Source organism: Mesoplodon mirus (genome assembly GCF_964341445.2).
Source record: "Mesoplodon mirus genome assembly, chromosome: 13".
In the NCBI taxonomy this organism is placed as follows: domain Eukaryota; kingdom Metazoa; phylum Chordata; class Mammalia; order Artiodactyla; family Ziphiidae; genus Mesoplodon; species Mesoplodon mirus.
Genome location: NC_138989.1, coordinates 61238525 through 61259413, shown reverse-complemented (window position 1 = coordinate 61259413; position 20889 = coordinate 61238525). Strand labels below are relative to the sequence as shown.

The following is a 20889-nucleotide window of genomic DNA, read 5'->3' as shown; positions in this document are numbered from 1 at the left end:
TTGGGGAACTGCAGTGACTGAAGGACCAAAGCTGCCCCACTCCACTCCAGCCAATTGTTTCCAGAAGCCAAAACTCTAAAACTGGTGTGGACGTGTTTGTCTGTGCATATGAGGAATCTCTTTATTTTCAAATGTTTGCAAATTTTGGTAAAACACTGTGTGGGTCAAAAAAGAGATGTCTGTGGGATGAATTTGGCCTCAGTGTCATCAGAAGCCCTTTCATTCTTCACATTTCATGACTGCCTAGAGAGTTGCCCTCCCACCACACTCCTTCCCAAACCCCTGATATGCAGACACTTCTGAATAAAAGAAGTGAGCCAGCTAAGGAGAGGAGAGCTCGCCAGGGCCTCCTGCAGGTACGACAGCAGCTCTGGGCTTGAGGAGCCTTGCTGCGGTCAGTCTCCTGGCCCACAGCATGTGGACCCCCGTTTCCTCGTGTGCAGAACAAAGGGGCTGCACTAGGAGGTTCTCCAGGGTCCCCACCAGCTCCAAGGCCATGGCTGACGACTCCAGCATCTTCAAATGGTTTTGACTAAACAATGGAAAACCAAGAGAGATGAGGGTCTACCCTCTAATGGTTCCCTGATGCAGATGGGAAATGAGGGCAACAAACAGGCAGGGTAGTCAGACCAACGCCCACTCACAAAATTGGGTAAATGTCTATTTTGTGGTCTCTCCTTCCAACTTCTCCCCCGTGTCCTGTCTCTGTCACCTGGTGGGCACCCCCACAATTGGGGGCCTAATTCCCATAATCCACATGTTAATTGATAAGCTGAAGACCATTTCCTTTTAGGAATCTGTAGCCTGTGCAGGCCTCCAACCAAAACGTTGGCTCTTAAAATGACGGAATTTCAGGTTCCCTGTGAGATACTGTTTGGGGAGAGTCCCAGGCTGATGCCCGTCAGATCCTATAACCAGGTAGTCACCTGCTTCACCTGGTAGTCAAGTGGTCCCCAGAGAGCAATGTGGTGAGGAGTGAAGCTACAGGGCTTTCTTGTTCCAATAAAAATCGACAATTTACTGTAATTTCGTTGTGATTTAACAATGCTTTTAAAAGAGGAAGGAAATGGCTCATAAAGTCTGGTGACCTAGTCACTCCTGTGTGCTTCATCAGCACTCCCTCTGAGCTGGTGCCTTTCACATCCCCCAGGCTGCCCAGGGACAGGCTGGAGTGGAGAGCCGGGAGACCGACTCCACAGTCCGGGGCACCAGCCAGTTCTCACCTCTCTCGGTCTTTCTCCGTCCCTCTCTGACTCTTTCCCTCCCTTTTGCCCACTCCCTCACTCTTTTCTTTCTTTTTCTTTTTCTGAACAATGGAAGTTGAATGGCAATGCAAATCTCAGTCTCTCCTTAAGAAAACAGGCCAGGGAGGCAGCACGTCACCCATATTTATGAGCTTTAAATGGCTTTTATCAAAGTGAGGTCGCGCTAAATCACGGCGGGGCTGTCATAAATACAAATGACTCGACATAGGCTGCAACAAGCCTTCGGGGAAAATTATATGATGTGCTGTTGCAGTTATGGTATATCACACAGGGAGCTCATATTTTTCCACTGGCAAGGTAATCCGATCCTTCAGAGGACTCTAATGGGTGAAAAGAGGCAGTAAGTCGAAGTGAATCACGCCAGGGATGGGATGGTCACACGCATGCCTGACAGGTGAGGGGCCCTTCTCTGGGTGCTGTTATTTTAAAGAACCAACCTATTCACTAGAAGGAGGTAATTGATGGAATCTTAAATATTTTATGGGGATTTCCTTACTTAGAATCAATCGATGAGACTAGTTGATGGGGCACTGGATTAGTAGTTAAGGGACTTTGTAGCTCTGGCACTAAATGTAGTTACATGTGGTTCTAAAACACAAATTCTTTGATATTCTTCCTTGCAAAAGACGATGCCTATATCCCCTCCCCATCCATATGGAATGGCTTTAGTGATTCATTTCTAATGAACAGATTGTGGCAGAGGTGAGGTGTGTGCTTTCCAAGGTTGGGTCATAAAGGTATTGTGGTTTCCTCTTTGAACCACTCACTTTAAGAAAAACCAGCCGCCATGTTGTACGGACACTCAAGCAGCCCCATGGAGAGGTCCACATGGTTTGGAACTGAGGTGTCCTGACAAGAGGCAGCACTAATTTGTCAGGAGTGCAAATGAGCCACCTTGGATGGCTCTTGGATGAGGATCCAACAGCCCCATTAAGCCATCAGATGCAGATAGGCTACTTCTAGAGTCCTGACCCACAGAAGATCTGAGAGGTAATAAATGTTTATTATTTTAAGCTACTGAATTGAGATAATTTTTATGCAGAAATAGATAGCTAATATAAGGCAATAAGCTTAAACACTCTAGGTATTAGTTTCCTTATTTTTATATAAAGGATGGACTAAATCCAAGGTTCCAAATCCTGGCTACACATTAGAATCACTTGCAAGCTGTTCAAAAGCATTTAATGCTCAGGACCTACACGCTACCAATTGAAACTGAGTCCCTGGGCACAGTGAGGCCCAGCATGGGCATTTTCTAAAGCTCCCCAGGTTATTCTTAACGTACAGCCAGAATTGAGTGCCACTGAATTAGATGCATTTTATGTTCTAAAAATACATTTTACAATTTTACGAAACCCTTGGCAGGTTTGGGAATTGAGAATGTGAGAGTTGGGCTATTTCTTCATTCCCAACTCCCTCTCATTACTTCGGATGCCTGGACACTGTCCAGCAGAGCCAGAGACAATTCCTTTACTCCAGCTAGTGAAATCTGGCCCAAGACAAAGAAGTATATTTTAAGAAGTAAAATATCATTACAGTAAGGATGAGTCAGTCCTAGGGAATAGGAAAACAGCCCAGATCTGAGGAAAGCTGACATTGATCAGTTTTCTTAACCCACTGCATAAAGAGAGTCATACGTGGGCCATCCTCAGCTTAGCAGACTCCTTTGGCAAAGATGAGTGCTGTCAAGCATGGAGCCTTTGTGAGGGAGCATCATGCCTCTGCTGGTCTAGCAAGGGCAGGTGTGGTGCTGGGTAGCAGTCATGCACTGGGATTTGAGCCAAAAGACTTGCTGCTCACTGGCTGTGAGAACCTGGACAAGTCAGTTCGTGTCTGTGACTCAGGGTCTAAGCCTGTGAAAATGGAAATTATATATCTCCCATACTGACCTTGTCAAATGGAGTAATGAGACAACAGAGGTGAAAAGCCTCACAGACAGTAGTGTACACACATCAGAGTGCTATGACCCTGAACCATGAAAACCCATAGAAGGAATTCCACTACCAACACAGGTCTCCTTCTCTGAGAAAAAATAAACAGTAAATAAATAAAATAAAATAAGAGAGCAATATGGACCAAGAAGACAATTTGCCCCCAAAAGGTCAGAAAGACCTTTTCCTGGTCTCCACTCCTGCCACTATCAGTTGTCACATGTTATTATGATTATTCTCCACCTGCCCTTCCTAAGGAGGTTTAAACACCTCTCTGTCATTCTTGGATGTCTAGCAAACACCAAGTCTGAGTCCCTCCTTCAGCCATCCACCTATTCAGTAAGTGTTTACAGTGTGCTTACTACACACAAATACCCTTCAAAACCATACGAGGGAGGAAGGAATGCTCATTCAGGTCTACCTCTTATCTCAGATCTCCACTTATCTGGATGCTACACCTTGGTCCTCAATCCCTTGTTACAGTCTCAGGCAGTCTGGACGTCCCATAATACTGCACATTTGCCTCAGCCTTCGTGTTATCTCCAATGCTGGCAACTCATTTTGCACAGTATAGGACTAGGCTCCCAAGAGAGTGAAGATCCATAAGGGCAGAGCTATGTCCCCCATTCTCTGTGTCACCTGTTACAAAAGCTGGGAGTCCGGTAGATGCTCAAGCAGCCAGTGTGGGCTGATAAGCAGTCCCGTAGCAGCAGCGCCAGCTTTTGCCTGGACTTCCTGAATCAATCTCCTTCCTTCAATATCTGCACATCAGTCTGCCCATCCCCTGGGGTTGAGGGAAGTAGAGAAAAGGGATTAGACTTTCTGTTTAAGGGGGATGTCTGCTGCTTCCCTGGTGGCCTCCTCACCCTGATTCCCACTTCAGGCAGCACGATTTCTGTAGTTCATTCACATGCCTAAACCGTTTAAGATGCTGCCAGATGAGACTTTCAGGCTCTCTAGGAGCAGTCCTTCCCAGGTCCCCGCTGTCTACTCTGTAATACTTAATTCTTTGGAAAGAAGTAACAAGAAGGCTGGGTGTTTTTGTTTTGTTTTGTTTCGTTTTTTTAAGATTTTAAGAAAATCATTTATTGCTGAGAAGCCACATCAGGGTCTCATCCTTCAAAGCGACAGTTGAGTGTGTATCAGCCTGAGAGAGAGCCCGATTATTAGTTTTAAAGAGCTTATTTTATTCTCTTAAAAATGGGATCAGTTCGTCTTCGTCACATCTGTCTGTGTGTGGCTCCCGCATGCCACAACAATTGTCAGCTCCAGGCATCATGCTATTAAGGTGTAGCAGGTGTATGCGTGGGTCTGCCTGGGTGTGTGTGTTTTCCAAAGGAGCAGACAATGAGAGTTAGCGCATGAGTAATTGATGGGGTTGCTTTGCTCATCTGCATTCAGGAAGGGTCTAGGAAGACGGTTCCCATCCAGCCCATCCCACACCCCATTGGCTGGGGAGGAGGGAGGAGCCACAGCTACAGTCCATGTTATCTAAGCAGCAATAGTAAGGCCTTGCAATAAATCACCTTACTAAGGGATGCTGTAAAGGGAATATGACTATCACAAGCGTGTGTCTCCCTCACATCCCAAGGGCCATGTAGCTTTGGCCAATGACCCAGCACACCTGCAGCAGAGCTTCCAGATGTCCCTGATACCTGTTTAAAGAGCTATTTCATAGGGCCCAGGCTCCTTCTCATTCTGTTATGAATAAAGGCAAGAGCTAAGCTAAAGTTTCAGATAAAGGAAAGGGTAGAATCTTCCACTGTTTTGCTCTATATTGAAGCCTACCATTCATATCAATGGGAAAACACTGTACAGTGTCTGCAGTGAGTGTAGCATGGTACTAAACGTCAGTATAAAAGGAGGAGATAAGCAAGGAAAGACCCGTACATCAAAATATGTGACAAATAATATGGAGTAAATAATAAAATGCTAAGCTGAATGCAGCTGGGTGTTAAACATGGCTCACAAAATATGTTTTATGGATGACTGAGAAAGCCAGAGGACAGAGCCAGGCATGGGATGCTTCTGATAGGGAGCTGGGAGCATCTTCTTTACAGAAGGGAGGAGGAAAAGCCTACCAGGCACGTGCCAGCAAGAGGAAACAGGCAAAATTGGGAAAGAGACTTGAGAATTATGGAAACATGGCACATACAACCCATAACAGGGAATGGTGGGCAATTCAGCTGAATAGTTACTAGGCGTGCCCAGAAAGAGAAGTGTGCTTGCGTATGTCTCTGTATACACGGATGACTCTAGGGCACATAATCTGAAATGACAGATAATCAAAACATCATTTAGCATGTATCTATGTCTTGGAATTGATATGGATGGGTAAGGAGAGGTAGGGCTTGCAACACTTTCCATGAAATAATGAAATGCCTCTAAAGACCTGAGTCAGGAAGAGCTGGGAAGCCATCACGCTGGTCCTATGAGTGCACCTGTCCCCCCAGTCCTGCCTGCAGCAAATGGAACTCTTGGGCTGGGGCAAAACATCCGCTTTGCCTAGTGTGCTGAGGCCAGGCCTCCACCCACCCAACCCACCCTCCTGCGGCAAGGAAGGCAGTTAAGGGATGACTGTATACAAAAGGCACATTCCCTTAGTTTCTGCAGGACTAGAACAAATAATAATTCCATATTCATTATCAAATAAAAGATATGTCATAGTAATAAATTATTTAAAATGAAAAAGACTTGTTATGGATCACATTACTGATAATTTGTCAGCAGAGAATTGAATTCCATGCCGGGGAAGGAAGCCTCCCCCAAGAAGCCTGGTTGACACTCTTCCACCCAGAATGAAGCACTCTTGCTCTGTACTCACATCACACTTCCTCATTTCTTCCCACAGTCAGCATCAGTTGAAGGAGGGAGCACATATCAAAGACTGCTCAGGGTGCACAGGGACCTACATCCAGGGCACGTGCATGCTGGTGCACCAGCACCACTGGTTTCCAAGACATCAAAGGAGGAGCTTGTCTGTGGAGTAAAGCCCGTCATGCCCTCTGGAAATCCTTTGTGGGAGCTGGAGAGCACGCACAACTCAAAAAATTAACACAGAAAGATTCTAAAAAAGAAATGGAGATGAACGATGAGAAATTCCACATACAGTTGCAGGAAAATAGGCATGAAAGTGTCAGGCCTAACAACTGCAGTGGCTTGCTGTATACAGGAAGATAACAATACGGATGCCATGATCCTCCCCAGGCCAGGTGTGAGGAGAGAAGCTGCTAAGGACAGGGCACAGCAAAACCCAAACTGGGTAGGAACCGAAGAGCCGAGGACAGCGCGGCCTGTCACATGTTGCCTGGCTTGGGACATTCAGAAACCTGGTCTTTCTTTCTCTCGTCTGCCAAATAGACAGTTACAAACCTGGATCAAGCCTAGAGTTTACTAGACTAATATTGTGAAGCAAAAGAAACTATGACAAAGTTTCTTGAGTGGGCAAGCCATGGTTCTCAAGAGTCTTCAGAGCATCGCTCCAGAGCAGGGAAGAAGCAGGATGAAGGATCCTAAGGAAAGAGTGGAGTGAGGGAGGGGTGAGGAAGCTCACAGACCCCACACCTGTGAGCACCAGCTCCACCTGGCTGCACCCAAGGGCACTCCCAGTTCTTCCAGTCTCTGGATTTGACAACCCAGCCTCCTCTCTTGCACAGCATAAATGCTGCAGCAGATGTGTGCTAAACAAGACCAAACTGAGGGGAAGCAAGGGCATTTTAAAAAATGAAGGGGCATGGGCTTCCCTGGTGGCGCAGTGGTTGAGAGTCCGCCTGCCGATGCAGGGGACACGGCTTCGTGCCCTGGTCCGGAAAGATCCCACGTGCCGCGGAGCGGCTGGGCCCGTGAGCCATGGCCGCTGAGCCTGCGCGTCCGGAGCCTGTGCTCCGCAACGGGGGAGGCCACAACAGTGAGAGGCCCGCGTACCGCAAAAAAAAAAAAAAAAAAAAAGAAGGGGCAGCGGGGAGAAAAGAAAAGAATGAAAATTTGACTACAGAGTGTTTATAAAAAGCTGATATGTAATTCAGTGTTTGTGGAAACTTTTCTTCTTTGTTTGGTGGCAGAAACCAAATTGGAGACATGTAAAGTACGTAAATATCATTTAAAATCTAAAGAACTTAAATTGTAAGATTAAGTGAAATGATGTCTGAGAATGTGCTCCAAAAAGTGCAGGGTATTGTCCCAATGGAAGGGGTTGCTGTCCAGGGCCAAATTCTTCATATGTTTATTTGATGGATCAGAGGCCACAAGAGCTCCGCTGGCCACCAGAGCAGACTGTGAGAGGCAATAGCTGAATTCCAAAAAGGCTCCAGGACCAGAATGCCTCCTTCACATCTACTATAGAACCAGAATTTACATTCCTAGAGATTCATACTCTTGGAGTTTTTGCCCTCGGGCCTTGTTTCAAAAATGCAGATACCTCCAGGAAGGCTGACACTTCTAACTGATTCATTCTAATAAGGTGCGGAGCACAGGTCGTCAAGTAGACATCTAGCTCGTCTGGAAGTCGCAGCTCTGTTCTGGCCTGACTGTGTGAACTTGGCAAATAAACCACTTGAGCTTTCAGTGCCTCAGTACCTCCTTATGGGAAAGGGACATTGGGCAGGCAGATAAGATGGACCTCTAAACCCTGAAATGAGATTACCTGGTATATCAGAGGTAGGGTTGCAGATAAAAGACAGGGCAACCGGTCCAATTTGAATTTCAGATACATAATAAATACGTGCTTAGTGTATGTTCCATGTATACTTAAACTAAAAAAAAGAAAAAAACAATGTGTGGGAGTCCTATACTTTTATTTGCTAAATCTGGCAACCTTAATCAGATGGGCTTTTCTCTCCAGAGGGAAGATTCTAGGGGGAGCATGGGCAGCAAATGGAAAAGTCAGGGAGTGAGGAGAAATGGGAGTAGGAAGGCAGTTCCAAGCATAATGCTGCCTCCTTCACAATTCTTTGAGGGCTGACCTAGTGCAATGACATTCATAAAATGCACCTCACTCAAGGGCTTCAGCAAGATGCACAGGCTGCCAGAGCCCTCCCTGGAAAGGAAGTGGGCTCCAGGGAGAGCTGTCCTAAGCAGTAAGCGGCCACTTCATGCCTGTAATCTGACTCTCCACTGCTCTTCCCAACTTCCCTTACCTCCCTCCCTGGTAATACTCTTCGAAGCCTCCCTCCCGCTGCTCTGTGAAATCCAAGCTCCCTAGAAACTCCCAGAAGGCCCATTTGGTCTGCTATACCCTCCCCCCCAACCCCCAACCCTAGCCTGGTCTCTTGCCCTTCCCACCTCGAACCTCATAAGCTAGCTTTCCTCCCCCACCTGCCTAGAAGATGGTTTCTCTTTCTGAATGCCCTTTCCAGAGAATGGCCCTGGCTCCTCCCTCTCTCCTTTTGATTTAGCTCATCTCCCTTCCGGTCTCCACTGTGTCCCAGGTGGGCCTCTCTTGAGCAGGGTATCACCCTGTCTTCGAGTTCATGCATTCACACTGTTGGTCACTTCCTACTCCTTGAGAGCAAGTATGCATTTCTGTCTTAACTTCGTCTCTGAATCTCTAGTTCCTGCCACAGTGCCTGGCATTTGATGAGTACAGTAATTATTTGATTGATTAATTATTACATTTGCTGGTCCCTGTTGATTAAGGACATTTGTTAACGAATTGATTAGCCCCTTTCTCCCCAGCGCTGTGCCTCTTCTATAACTCCTGGGGGGGTCACAAATCATCTCTGGAATTAGCCATTTTCTACCCATCCCCATATACCCCTCCTGCACTCTGCAAAGCACTGAGCAAGCCCTCCTTTGAACGCACAACTCTGAGTTGGCCTTTTATAACCTATACTCTTGGTAGAGTTTGCATTTCCAGCAATTAACCATATACTTCCTTGTGCCACTCCTTGAATTATGTTCTGTATTGTCATTCCCATTAACAGTTGTATCCCATTAGAGCTTTCTCTAGGCAAGGACTAGTATCATGTTCTTGGTGAGGAATGAAGCCAGGAAGTGAGGCCCCAGCCATTTGGGAGCTTATACTTAAGGTAAAATGGAAGGTAACCCACATATCAGCTGAGCCATCCTTGGAGATCTATATATAGATTTGGATTTAATGTGGATTTATACACATTACCTCATGTTAAATGAGAGGTCTGACGCCTGCCCCAACTTCCTGCAAATTCCTGGAATCCAATCCTGCATTCTTATTTTTTACTTTCTATTCTCATAAAAATCACGATCTTCCCCCTTCCACAGCCCTGCCTTTCAGCTTTCTATTCAGGTCTCACCTACAGCAAAATTTTCATTCTTTTTCTTAATGAAGAACAATTAGTTTCCTTTCATGCCAAGCCTTGGAGGCCTCACCTTTCATATGCAAACCAGGTATTTGTTAAACAAAAAACCCACTCACTCCCCTAGAGGAAGAATGAGAGGCAAATCTTTTAATTTGAAAGATCCTTTACTTTCTCTCCTTTCTAACTAAAGTAACTATTACAGGGAGTAATAGTTATATGCCAGGGGAGCTTGGAGTAAAAAGAGACCGTTTTTGACCCAGGAAATGTAGCATTGGTAGGCTGTGTTCTCCAGATTGAGTGTGACTAACCCATCTAGGCATGTCTGCCTTGTGAGTAGGAACGTGGGGCCCACTTCTTGGCCTCCCCTCTCGGAAGCTGCCCTCTGACCGGAAGACTGCTGCCTGGGCTCTGAACACACAGCCCTATTTCCCTGTCACTCCCCATCCAGTTCCAAGGCCCACGTGGTACAAACGTGGGCTCTGGAACCCATGGCTGTTCCTCCCAGTCTTCCAGACTCTGTCTAACACCCTCATCACCCTCCTAGGGACTCTTATTCTCCCAGCCCCCTGGCCGCAGCAAACTGCCAAGCTCCCATTTCTTGGAACACTGGAGGAAACCAACCTCTGCTAGGCCCTCAGCAGTTTTCCTTTCTCCGGAAAAGTGTTTCTATCCTAAACTCAATGGCTGGATTAACTTCAAATACTCTAGAAGCAAAGATTCTCAAACTGGAGCACATATCAGAAACATCTGGAGAGCTAAGCCCCAAGTTCTGAGGGGAAATCTGGGATTTTATATTTCTAACAAGCTCCTCAGTGATGAGGATGCCTGAGTACTGGCTTCAAACTTTGGCTTCCATGTGTCCACCTGGGCGCTTTTAGACACACTGCCCAGCATTGTGGGCCCCTGACTTCAACAGATACTCCCCATCCGCCGCACTGTCCCCAGGAACACACAATCAGGCTTTGAACCCAAAAAGCAAGACTGTGCCCTAAGGGGTGGCCCTGGCCTACAGCAGCTGTTTGTCCAACGTGATTAAACCCCAATTATGACGTGCTTCAGAGGCCAGAGAACTGGGAGAGCTGGGATCTGGCTTGCAGAACAGCATGCATTTTGTGTAACCAGCGTAAACAGAGTTGGGTAGGCGGTGGGGGCAGACAGCTGTTTCCCATTCAGGGACCAGCAGGGCCCAGGGAGTGGGAAGCCAAGCACATCACTGCCCTGCCAGGCCCCTGCAATCAGAAGCCCAAGGGCACATCAGCCATTCCACAGAGGGGCAGGGCAAGGGGAATGAGGCCATGGAGGGGGGGCCCAGAGGACACTGAGTACGTAGGCTACACCCAGCAAAATGTCCTGATGCTTTAAGGAGGGGGTAACTATTGATAGGAAGTTTTGTCATGACTAATTTGCATCCTGGGATTCTGAAGAAACTCAGCCTTACCAGAGAAAGGGCTGGAAGGGGTGCCTCCGATGGGGATGTTTCTCTGATGAGGTGTTTCTAAGAAAGTGGTCAGAAAACCAGGGCCATTAGAATCCCCTTGGCACTCACAGAATGTGCAGATTCCCAGGCCCCATCAGGTCTACAGAGTCAGAACCTCTGGGGGTAACCCCAGGCCCAGCCTGGGAATCTGCATGCTACAAAATCTCCCCAACTGATTGTTATGTTCACTGATGCTTGACCAGAGCAAGAGTGGGTAGGGTTTCACAGGCAGGAAGCTGAGGTCCTTTTCAGTGCCTTTTCTTCAAATCTATAAATGGTGTCTAGCCTCTTCTGACAGGTCTGGCAATCAAGGACCCCATGGACCATAAGGGATGACTCTCTTCTGTACAATGTACCCCAAAGACCACGTGTTCTCCAGCGCCAAGGGAAGCACTTGGCTTCTCATTCTTGGCATTTTCTATATCAATCTATTTAATAATCAACAATTATTTATTGAATACCAATTTTGAGCTCATCACTCCACCAGGCAAATACAAAGAAGGAAAGGAAGCACAGTGAGATAAATACAGCTCAGGCACGATGGACACACTAAGGCAAAAAGCACAGAGAGTGAGTGAATTGGACAGAGGGAGTGTTATTTTAAACTCTGTTACAATCAGTGTCATAGTCACCTACCTGTTATTAGTTTAGTTCAGAAAATCGATATGCCTCCCATAATCCAAAAGCAATGATAGCAATAACCTCTATTTATGGGATATTTACGTAGTGCCAGGTGTGGTACAAATGTGTTTCCCTTATATTACCTCACTTAATCCTCTCCAAAACCTGATGAGGCAGGTACAGCTATTTTTCAATTATAAATGAGGTTTCTGAGCATTGTGGTAATTAAATACATGCCCAAGTTTACACAGCTAGTAAGAGCTGGAGTTAGAAAGTAGGCTTAGTTGTGCCTCATTCCAATAACCTGTGTCAGTCTTGTGGTGTGACAATCATGAATAATCTAGGTGTAATGTAGTAAAATGTCAGAAATGGGAAAGATAATTAAAAGGCATAATGGCACCCCAAAGGAAGAAAAGGGCAAAGAAGTGTGTAGAAGTTAGGAGTAAACTTCATGGAAGAAATGGACCTTTGAAAGGGAGATTCGGAAACTCCCTGAACTAACAGGTACCCTTTGGCCACACGTCTTTCTATATATAGAACAGAGGCTGAAAAGCCCTGGGGATCCCTGACAGAAAGGTTAAGTCTAAGATGATCCACGAAAACAAGTCAAACTGAGCTTGCTCTTCACTCCATACTATTCTGCGTCAGTTGAGACCAGGATAAGAACAGTTCATCACTGGCAATGTTCACAAACAGGCCTCTGCTAGATTCACAAAATGTACAACTGGGCTTGTGCTTCATTTTTTAAAGGAGGATTGGGAATAAAAACAAAAAAGAAAAGACAACTCTATACAAGGCCTTACCGAATAAGCACTCTGGAAAGTCACTGAGCAGAAAATTGAATTTAAGTTTCTCCAAACGAGACATATTCCCCATCCTCCCAATGTTTTGTTGGAATGATCCACTCCCTCTATAAGGAAGTCATGAAACCAAGGAAACACTTCAAACTAGAGAAAACACTATGTACTATTTTGTGAATCCAGACTTTTGGAATCAATTCAAATGCTCAATGTATAGAGTTTCTTCACCCCACATACACACCCCCCACAATAGTGCACAGTACTTTCAATCTCCTTGCAACAGTATGTTTTAAAACATCTGTGTTTTTCCTGTATTCGCTGTTTACAGAGGATGAGAATAAAACTGTATTCTGGCCAGGGAAGCACAGCAGTATCCCCAGTCACTGAGTTCTGAAGGCTGCCCCACCCAACTTCCATCTTATCAAGTCCCAAAAGTTTCCAACACACAAGATAAGCAGAAATGCCCTTTGTATAGGCAAAAAGGAGGTGGGAAACTTGTCGTTGTGATTGGAGAAGCTCCATATATCTCTAAACCTCCTCTTCCCTTAGTCTGAAATTCTGCCCTTAGAGATGCCTCTAAGGATTTTATAGTAAGAATCATCTGGAAAGAGCCTTTGAGATCACCTAGGTCAGTCCCCAAATTTTATGGTTGGATAAACTGTAGCTATGTAAGGTGACCGCCTTGCAAAAGGATTCAGGTTTTCAACTGAAGCAGCCTTTCTCAATGTTAATTCGTTTCGTATAACGTTGACCCCTTCTGACCCTGGGTCCAAATAAGTGTCCCATGCTCAAATCACCTTGGGAAAGGCTGCACATAGTATATCACCACCCTTCTTTCTTTTGTAGATTCACAACACAGATTACTGGATTAAAGATTCCAAGAAGTTCTACTATCAAGAACCAACTATTATTTTTTTCCCAAACAGTTTAGCTACTTAAAATTTTTACAATATGATTTCTACTAACATGCAGAGGAATGAGTGTCCTTGTATAAGCCATTTGGAAAATACTGCATGATATCATAGTGTGTTCTCTCCTCTACCAGGAAAACAATTAAAGGCAGTATTTTATACTAATTCACATTCAGTTACTTAGGACTTATCAAGTCTCAATTTCCCCTTGGCAAGAAGAGTTAAGCAGTGGTAAGGAATCTGGATACAAAGAATAAGGATCTGAGACATGCTAAACAAAGTTTGACAGCAATTTGGCATTGGTCATGGCCAAATTTTAAAGGTGGGACTGTGCCCGGCCAAAGGGATTAAATTCAAAGACCAAAGCAACTGACTACTTTGCTCCTCTGTTGTAGAAATCTTCCCTGGTTTCATTTTTAGAACTCTTTTTGCTCCAGGACTACTACTTCCTACTACAAGGCTACTTTCTCACATTTTTGGTATTCTCTAAGCGTAATCATGGTGGCAGACATGCCGTGGGTGCCCAATGATGACTTGAGATTTATAAAAATGGCATATTGTCAAAACAGAAACCTGATCATGGTTATTCTTCTTCTGGCAGAATGGAAATTGGAATGTGACTAGGATTTTACTTTACTAATTCTTATTTCTCCCATTAAAAAAAGTTCAAGTATTTTCAGTTGTTCAATTGACTTAATATGTTTAAATAAATTCAGTTTAGATCCATTTTATCAGCAGAATTCAGTCTGATCAATAGAATTATACGTGACCAAAAAGGAAAAAAAAAATCATTAACAGGCACCAATGTAATAGAGTGTATCAGTAACATTTATGAGATGTGCTGCACTTGCAAGCATGAGCAATGAGAAGGTGCATTGGCAACCAAGTTTGTAACATCTTAAAGTCTAAGCCAGCTTCAAAAATCCCAAGTGGATCTAAACAGGCCTTGCAGTGGGAACCATTTGTCTCCACTCCCTAAGTTTCTACTCTGTCGTTAGATGGAGATTCAATCTTCTGGGAAAGAAAAAGAAAGTTGGGAAAGAAACTTCCACTATTGTTCATTCTTTTCCACTTACCTGGTAGATGTAACTGGAAAAAGGGTTTGTCTTAGTCTACTCCAGCTGCCATACAAGATACCATATACTGGGTGGCTTAAAGCTTAAACAACAGACATTCATTTTCTCCCAGTTCTGGAGGCTCAAAAGTCCACAATCAAGGTTTCTACAGGGTGTGGTTTCTTCCTGGCTGGCAGATGACCACCTTCTCACTGGACCTCACATGGTAGAGAGAGAGTAAATCAGGTCTCTGGTGTCTCTTCTTGTAAGGACACTAATCCTAGAGGCTCAGGACTTCATCCTTAAGATCTCATTTAACTTTACTTCCTTACTCCAAATATAGTTAAATCAGAAGATAGGGCTTAAATATATGAATTTTGTGACACAATTCAATTCACAGCAGGTCTGAAGATGTGAAGCCCAAGTCAGTGGAGGATCCCTCTCTTTCTCACTCTCCCTTCTCCTCCTTCCATCTACCCCCTTTCAGTCTGACTCTTCATATTATACAAAATAGGAAAAACAGACAAAGCTCAAGAAATAATTTTCAAAATGACTGAAAACAAATCAGAATGGATCAAAAATACCTCATGTCCTCAGCTGCCCCTGAAATCACCATATTCAAAGAGACACCCAGTTCAGTGGTATCTGAACTTTCACCCACTACATTGATGATGACTTATGGTTCAGGAAACATTGCCAGATTTGACAAGTTAGAACTTGTAGCAGCTCACAGACATCGGGTCCCATTGTTTCCACTGCCTTGTGACAAGGTCACGGGTAACCTACTCCACCACATTTCAGTATAACGGAACTTCCTAACTGTAGATCCCTGGGGCTCTGTTGGAAAAAGTCAGCTATATAAGTTAGAAACCACTGGGATGGTCTCTCTTTTTTTTTTTTTTTTAAACCAGTGACATAGAGACAGAAAAAAAAAAAAGGATATTTCAAAACATATTTTCAACAATGGCAATATTTAGTGCATAGCCTCTTTAGAAGAAGACTTTGAAATGTGACTCCACTTACTTGGAAGTATAATAAGACCCAGTGTGTGTTTTGAAAAGTTAGTCTTTTACTCTTCCATGCTTTGGATGAAAACATGCCCATCTTCTTCATTTGAAGCCATTAATATAAGGTCCCAAGGGTCGAATTTGGATTGTTTTATTAAATTTTCACTGTTCTTCCCTCTCTCCATTTCCTACCTGCTGAACTGGAGAGAAAGTGTGTACACCCATGGAGGAGCCAGTTGGAAGCCTAGGGGATAAATAAATATGACACACAGAGTATATAATGCTCAACTCAAGGAGCTGTCATTCACTTAAGATTTATTACATTGTAACTACTACATTTGGTTTCCCCATGGTCTCTATACATTGTGCAGTTACTTTTTGTGGCATGACCCTACTCACCCAAGAAGAGAAAGGTTTGCTATGTCTTGCTGAAAATGCTGACCATCTAGAGTTTCACTGGCCAGGCTACGGGCCCAATATACCTGTTATATCCCTAGGCTCTCACACAGGGCTGGGCCACAAGGGGCCTTTAATGAATACCCACTGGATGGCTGAGATATACATGTTGCAACAACAACCAAAAAATGAGTAAATGAGCTATCATGGGCTCTTTGGCTGCTTGATGCTCACCAACTATTCTATCTCGAAGTCTGGTCTGATCAGTCTGGAAGCAGCGAGCAACATACTTCCTATTAGGGAATTTCATTGCAAAGATAATAAATAGGAAAATACAAGTACATTTCTATTGACCTTTCTATGGGCAGTTCCAGTCCAGTGATGTAGTTAGAATCTAGTTGTCCCACCGTCATCACAAGGTCTTACTTTGTTTTTCTCATTTTGGAAACTATACTGAGGGTTCTTTAATTTAAAAGTCCTTGATTCCCTACCACAGACTCCAGAAGAGCTTTTTATAAGTTTCTTCTCTTTAAAAGGAAAAAGACATTTGTCACCAAACAGAACATGCCATCACCAATGGTGAGCCCATGCTCTCATCACCACTCTGCCTGCATCGTGAACTATGGCTCACCAGCAAGCACCTCTGGAGCCAATGAAGTGAAGGAGAGTTGCTCCCCCAAAGCATTCTCAGCCTGCACTGGATACAAAAAGTAAGCTCAAGAAATTGTAGTTTCTTTCCTTGGCCCCTTAGTGGGCCCCAAAGCAGCTATTAGGGAGCATTGGTGCTCCTGGATTTTGTGCTAAACAAACCAATATTTGAACCACAGAAAGGCCGAGCTGGGGCTGGGCTGATCTGCAGGGGCCTCCTTTGTCTGGGGGTTGGAATCATTCCCTGGTTTCTTTTCACTACTCTTCCCCACCCCCAGCTCCTTCCCCTCTCCCAATTCATTCTTTAAGAATTTATCCTGCTGCTTCTTTAACTCAGCATGTGTCTGGGCAGATGTCCAAGAACGCTCCCTTCAACAACGACAACAACAGGAACAGGAAAAAAACCCTCTACTTCAATTCAGTCCTCCCTGCTCTGGCTGGCTCGCCCTCTCCTCCTGGCTTTTCACAGCTCATGATTGATAATGTCGTCCTCTCTCTCACCCTGGGACTCCACATGCCTTTCTATTGGACAACACAGCCTCTGTGAGGCGACCTGGGAGCCAGCCACTAGGCCCTGGGACCCCCTTGGGGTCCTTTGAGAAAGGAAAAAAGAAAGGCCAAAAAGGGCCCTGGATGGGGGCAGGCCCAACAGGTACAAAGTAACCGGAGAGCCGAATGGGGTGAGCCTTTGTGCGAGGGCCAGGGCCCAGCAGCAGGAAGAGGATGGGGAGGGGAGTGAGGGGGTCTTTCTGTACCTCCTCGCCAAACATTTTTTGCCTTAGTAAGAAAGGCAATGACACCGATACTCCAAAGGACCAAGTATATTTTGAAACAGTGAAAATGATGCTACCATAACTCTCCTTTTGAACTCTATGTCTTCCCTTGAAATTCCTTGAGAGAAGACATCACATTTTCAATTGCATTCTGTTACAAAAAGATTCAACTAACATTTATTGAGCTCCTACTAAATCTCAGATACTGTGCTACTTGTTTGCTCATTCACAATGCCACTTAGTCCTTGGAACAATAAGGTAGTAGATATTCCTTACTACCAGATGGGGAAACCGAGGCCCAGAGCAATGAATTCCCTTGTCCTGGATCACACAGCAAATATGCAGCAATGCTGTGGTCTAAGACTCATATACCCATACTTTTTATGCTTTACTCTACCCTTCAGTAAACTTTGAGAAATCAAAGAAAAATTGAATGAGGCGCCAAGGAAGGGGCATTATTATTATTTGCACCATCCAGTAAATCTGTATCAAGAAATTTGCATCACCCAGGCAATTAGTTTTTTTCCCTTCTCCTCATGACTGTCTTGGAATAAATGGGTCAGATGAGGGCTGCCCCAAAGTTGATGAACCATATTATCTGATTCTACCTTGGAAATGTTTTCTTGAATTTCCAATTCAGTCATATATCCTGTACATTTCAAGGGGGTCAGTTTGAAAGCCATCTGCTTGATTAGGGTTTCTGTCATTTCTAAAACTGCACTTGAAAATATTTTCTACTATATAAGGGACAACTCTTGTTTAAAGATAATTTCAGAAATATTCTGTGGGCAAATCTGTGCCTTCTGTTAATGAAAATGATTATACAAAAGTTTCCTTTTTTCTTGTAACTTCTAGCAAACTTAGAGCTCAAGTTAGTCCCCAGTGTAGATAAACAGAGCCTTAAAGGAGCCAGGTAGCTCCCACTCCTTTTAGGTGTTTCTGCTTTGCTTTTCCCATAATTGTTGAATTTTGTGTTATGCATATAAACCTCTGAAATTCCTTTGGAAAGAGATAAGATATAACTCCCTGGTAAGTAAACAACCAGTATATGCGTCTATCCCAAGCTGTCATCATAATCGAAAACACCTTATTTTAATGTCCACACCTAGGACAGAGCAGAGTAAGACAGAGCAAGTTCCAGAATAGAAGTGAAAAAATCAACTCTGTCTGACTTGGTGAGCAACGTGCTTGCAGAGTCTCTACCCCTCTCTCCTAGGAGAGGAGCTGGGAAGCAGCTGACCCAAGTAAGTGAAGGAGAGGAACAGTCTTTGTGGAGGACAGTGCAGTCTCCATGGCTCCACCGAGACCAAGACTCTTTTGGCTCCTTTATCTCCCTATGCTGGGGCCTGGGTCCTCACCTACTTTTAGAGTTTTCTACCCCCTTTCTTCATCTGCTTCCCTAGACACTCCCTTCCCTTATTGCTGCTCCCTCTTCTTTCTTCCTCCTGCTTCTTCTCTCCCCCTCCCCTTCTTTTTCCCAACTGCCTCAAAAGGACAATACCTTGGGAAAGGAAAAAGGAGGAGGAAGAGACAGCCAAAAGTTATAATTTCTCATTTAGAAAAATCGTTTGCTAGTGTTAAATATTTAATGCATCCTTCAGGAAAAAGGTAAGGACAAATCCATCAAAATATTATGTTAGACTCTCAGAAATAGAGAAGAGCAGTCAAGAAATCCACCAACAAATACCTGTGGAGCACCTACTCTATTGGAGGTCCTGGGCTGGTGGGGCAATAGTATTAAAACTAGAAAGAAATGTTATTGGAGACCCTTACCTTAGGGAGGATAGAAACTAGTAAGACACATGTGCCACAGTAAATAGCCACGTAAGTGAATCATACAAAACTCTACATGTGATGTTACATGCAGCAAATGAGCAGGTGCTGGGGCAGAGTGTTCTAGAGAAGATGTGCACCAGCTTCTCGGAGGCAGGATGCACTGAGAGGTGGGCTCAAGGAGGGAAGGCTTGAGATGAGCTCTGAAGGATGAGTGAACTCTGGAGAGGAGTCAAGAAGCATAAGGGAGCTGCAGCCTTAAGATCCACGGTCTTGCCACCCATCCCCCACCTATCACCTTCCAAGGCACCATAACTGGTCTTAAGATTAAGGCAGGAGTAAAGGGTGGAACCCAGATGGAGTTTGGAGTGAGAATGAGTAATGCCTCCTATCGGGACCCTGGGGAGTCATCTTCTCAGCCATCTGGGATTACTGCCATGTTTGTTATTAAGCCAAAGTGCTTATACACTAGGATTCATCAAGTATTATTTTGTCTCTTAGATTGAACTAACCCCATACCTAAATGGTCTTCACCACATTGCTCACCTCAAGAACTTACAACAACTAAGCAGTTCAATGAAAGGAAAAGTCAAATCACCTATTTGTGAATCAAGAGGATTATTCTCAAAGATCTTTTTGGTTCTCACATTTATGTTATCTTCCCTTCTAATTCTTCGGCATGTTGGCTAATAAGGATTACTCTTGTTTCTCTTTTGCACAAATGCCTTTGGTCTCAAAAGCAAAGAGTCTGTTTTGAAAGTCTGAACTTCCTTGACCTGAGAATGACTCCTCAGGTAGTGCTGTCTTGCTGCTATAGGATCTAGAATGTCTTTCCATCAGTATGTGATACTTAAGTCCCCAATCGACTTGAGTTCTCAGCACAGAGTAAATTTTTTCAGTACCAAACGATAGAGCTAGGAATAAAAATAAATAAATGCCATCTATGTCTTGCTGAATAAAAGGTGTGTTCTGGCTTCCCTGGTGGCGCAGTGGTTGAGAGTCCGCCTGCCAATGCAGGGGACACAGGTTCGTGCCCCGGTCCGGGAAGATCCCACATTCCGCGGAGCGGCTGGGCCCGTGAGCCACGGCCGCTGAGCCTGTGCGTCTGGAGCCTGTGCTCCACAGCGGGAGAGGCCACAACACTGAGAGGCCTGCGCACCGCAAAAAAAAAAAAAACAAATGTGTGTTCTTCATTTATTTATTTTCTTAAAATATAATTGCTATTGCTAGAAGAGGGAGGGAGAAGCTATCACTGTTTTGTTTTGTTTTGTTAGGTATTCTCCCTCAGATGCATGGAAGCATGTATCGTTTTCATTAATATCACCTGCAAGAAATCTATCCCAGGGATATTTATTTCTTTTTAGCCTATTAAATGCTCTAAGACTTATAGTCTGCCTGATATTTTCTGTAGGCAACAATCTATCTAATGAATAACACATAAGGAGCTAACCAAAGGTAAATTCTCTTTTCTTTCTATACCTAAACTGAAAACAATTGTTGGTGACTTTGAGCCACATGCATACACGTCCCTGAAGTGAGGAAGCACTGGGGACATCTCAATCAGAGACCTAGATTTTCAAAAAGTGGACAAGCCATTGCCATGCATTACGCCCGAAGGCCACAGTTTCTAGATGTAGCTACTGTCCGGGCAAGTGGAAGTTCAGTTCTTCAGGCTGATACCTATGACCTCTTCAGAGGGGTCAGCAGGAGAGGGAGGCCAGGTGCAGAGCAGGGGTGGAAACGTGTGTTGCAAAGACAGGACTGCAGTCTAGTGTCCCAGCCTTAACACCAAACCCCTTGTCCACAGCAGGTGGTGAATTCTGAAAGGAATTTGGGGATGAATAGCTAAAGAATTTAAAAACCCTTTATTCGCTCACATTTTGATTGGAACTTGTTAGCTACTCAGTGGTTAAATATCAACTGACAATGATTTTAGAAGGCGAATTTAAATTGATGA

The 20889-nt window shown here is 44.4% G+C and overlaps 1 protein-coding gene across 3 annotated transcripts in view; it reads right to left on the bottom strand.

The window, feature by feature from the left end:
* The window catches only part of SETBP1 (SET binding protein 1), a 375953-nt gene that overhangs the window by 213582 nt on the left and 141482 nt on the right, over positions 1-20889 (bottom strand). For 2 of the 3 annotated variants that reach the window (XM_082640458.1, XM_082640459.1), the window contains exon 3: positions 10910-10966. The exons of the other annotated variant lie outside the window; for it this stretch is intronic. In XM_082640458.1, the coding sequence (XP_082496584.1) occupies positions 10910-10966 (57 nt within the window). The remainder of the gene's footprint in view (positions 1-10909; positions 10967-20889) is intronic. 3 annotated transcript variants of the gene reach the window in all.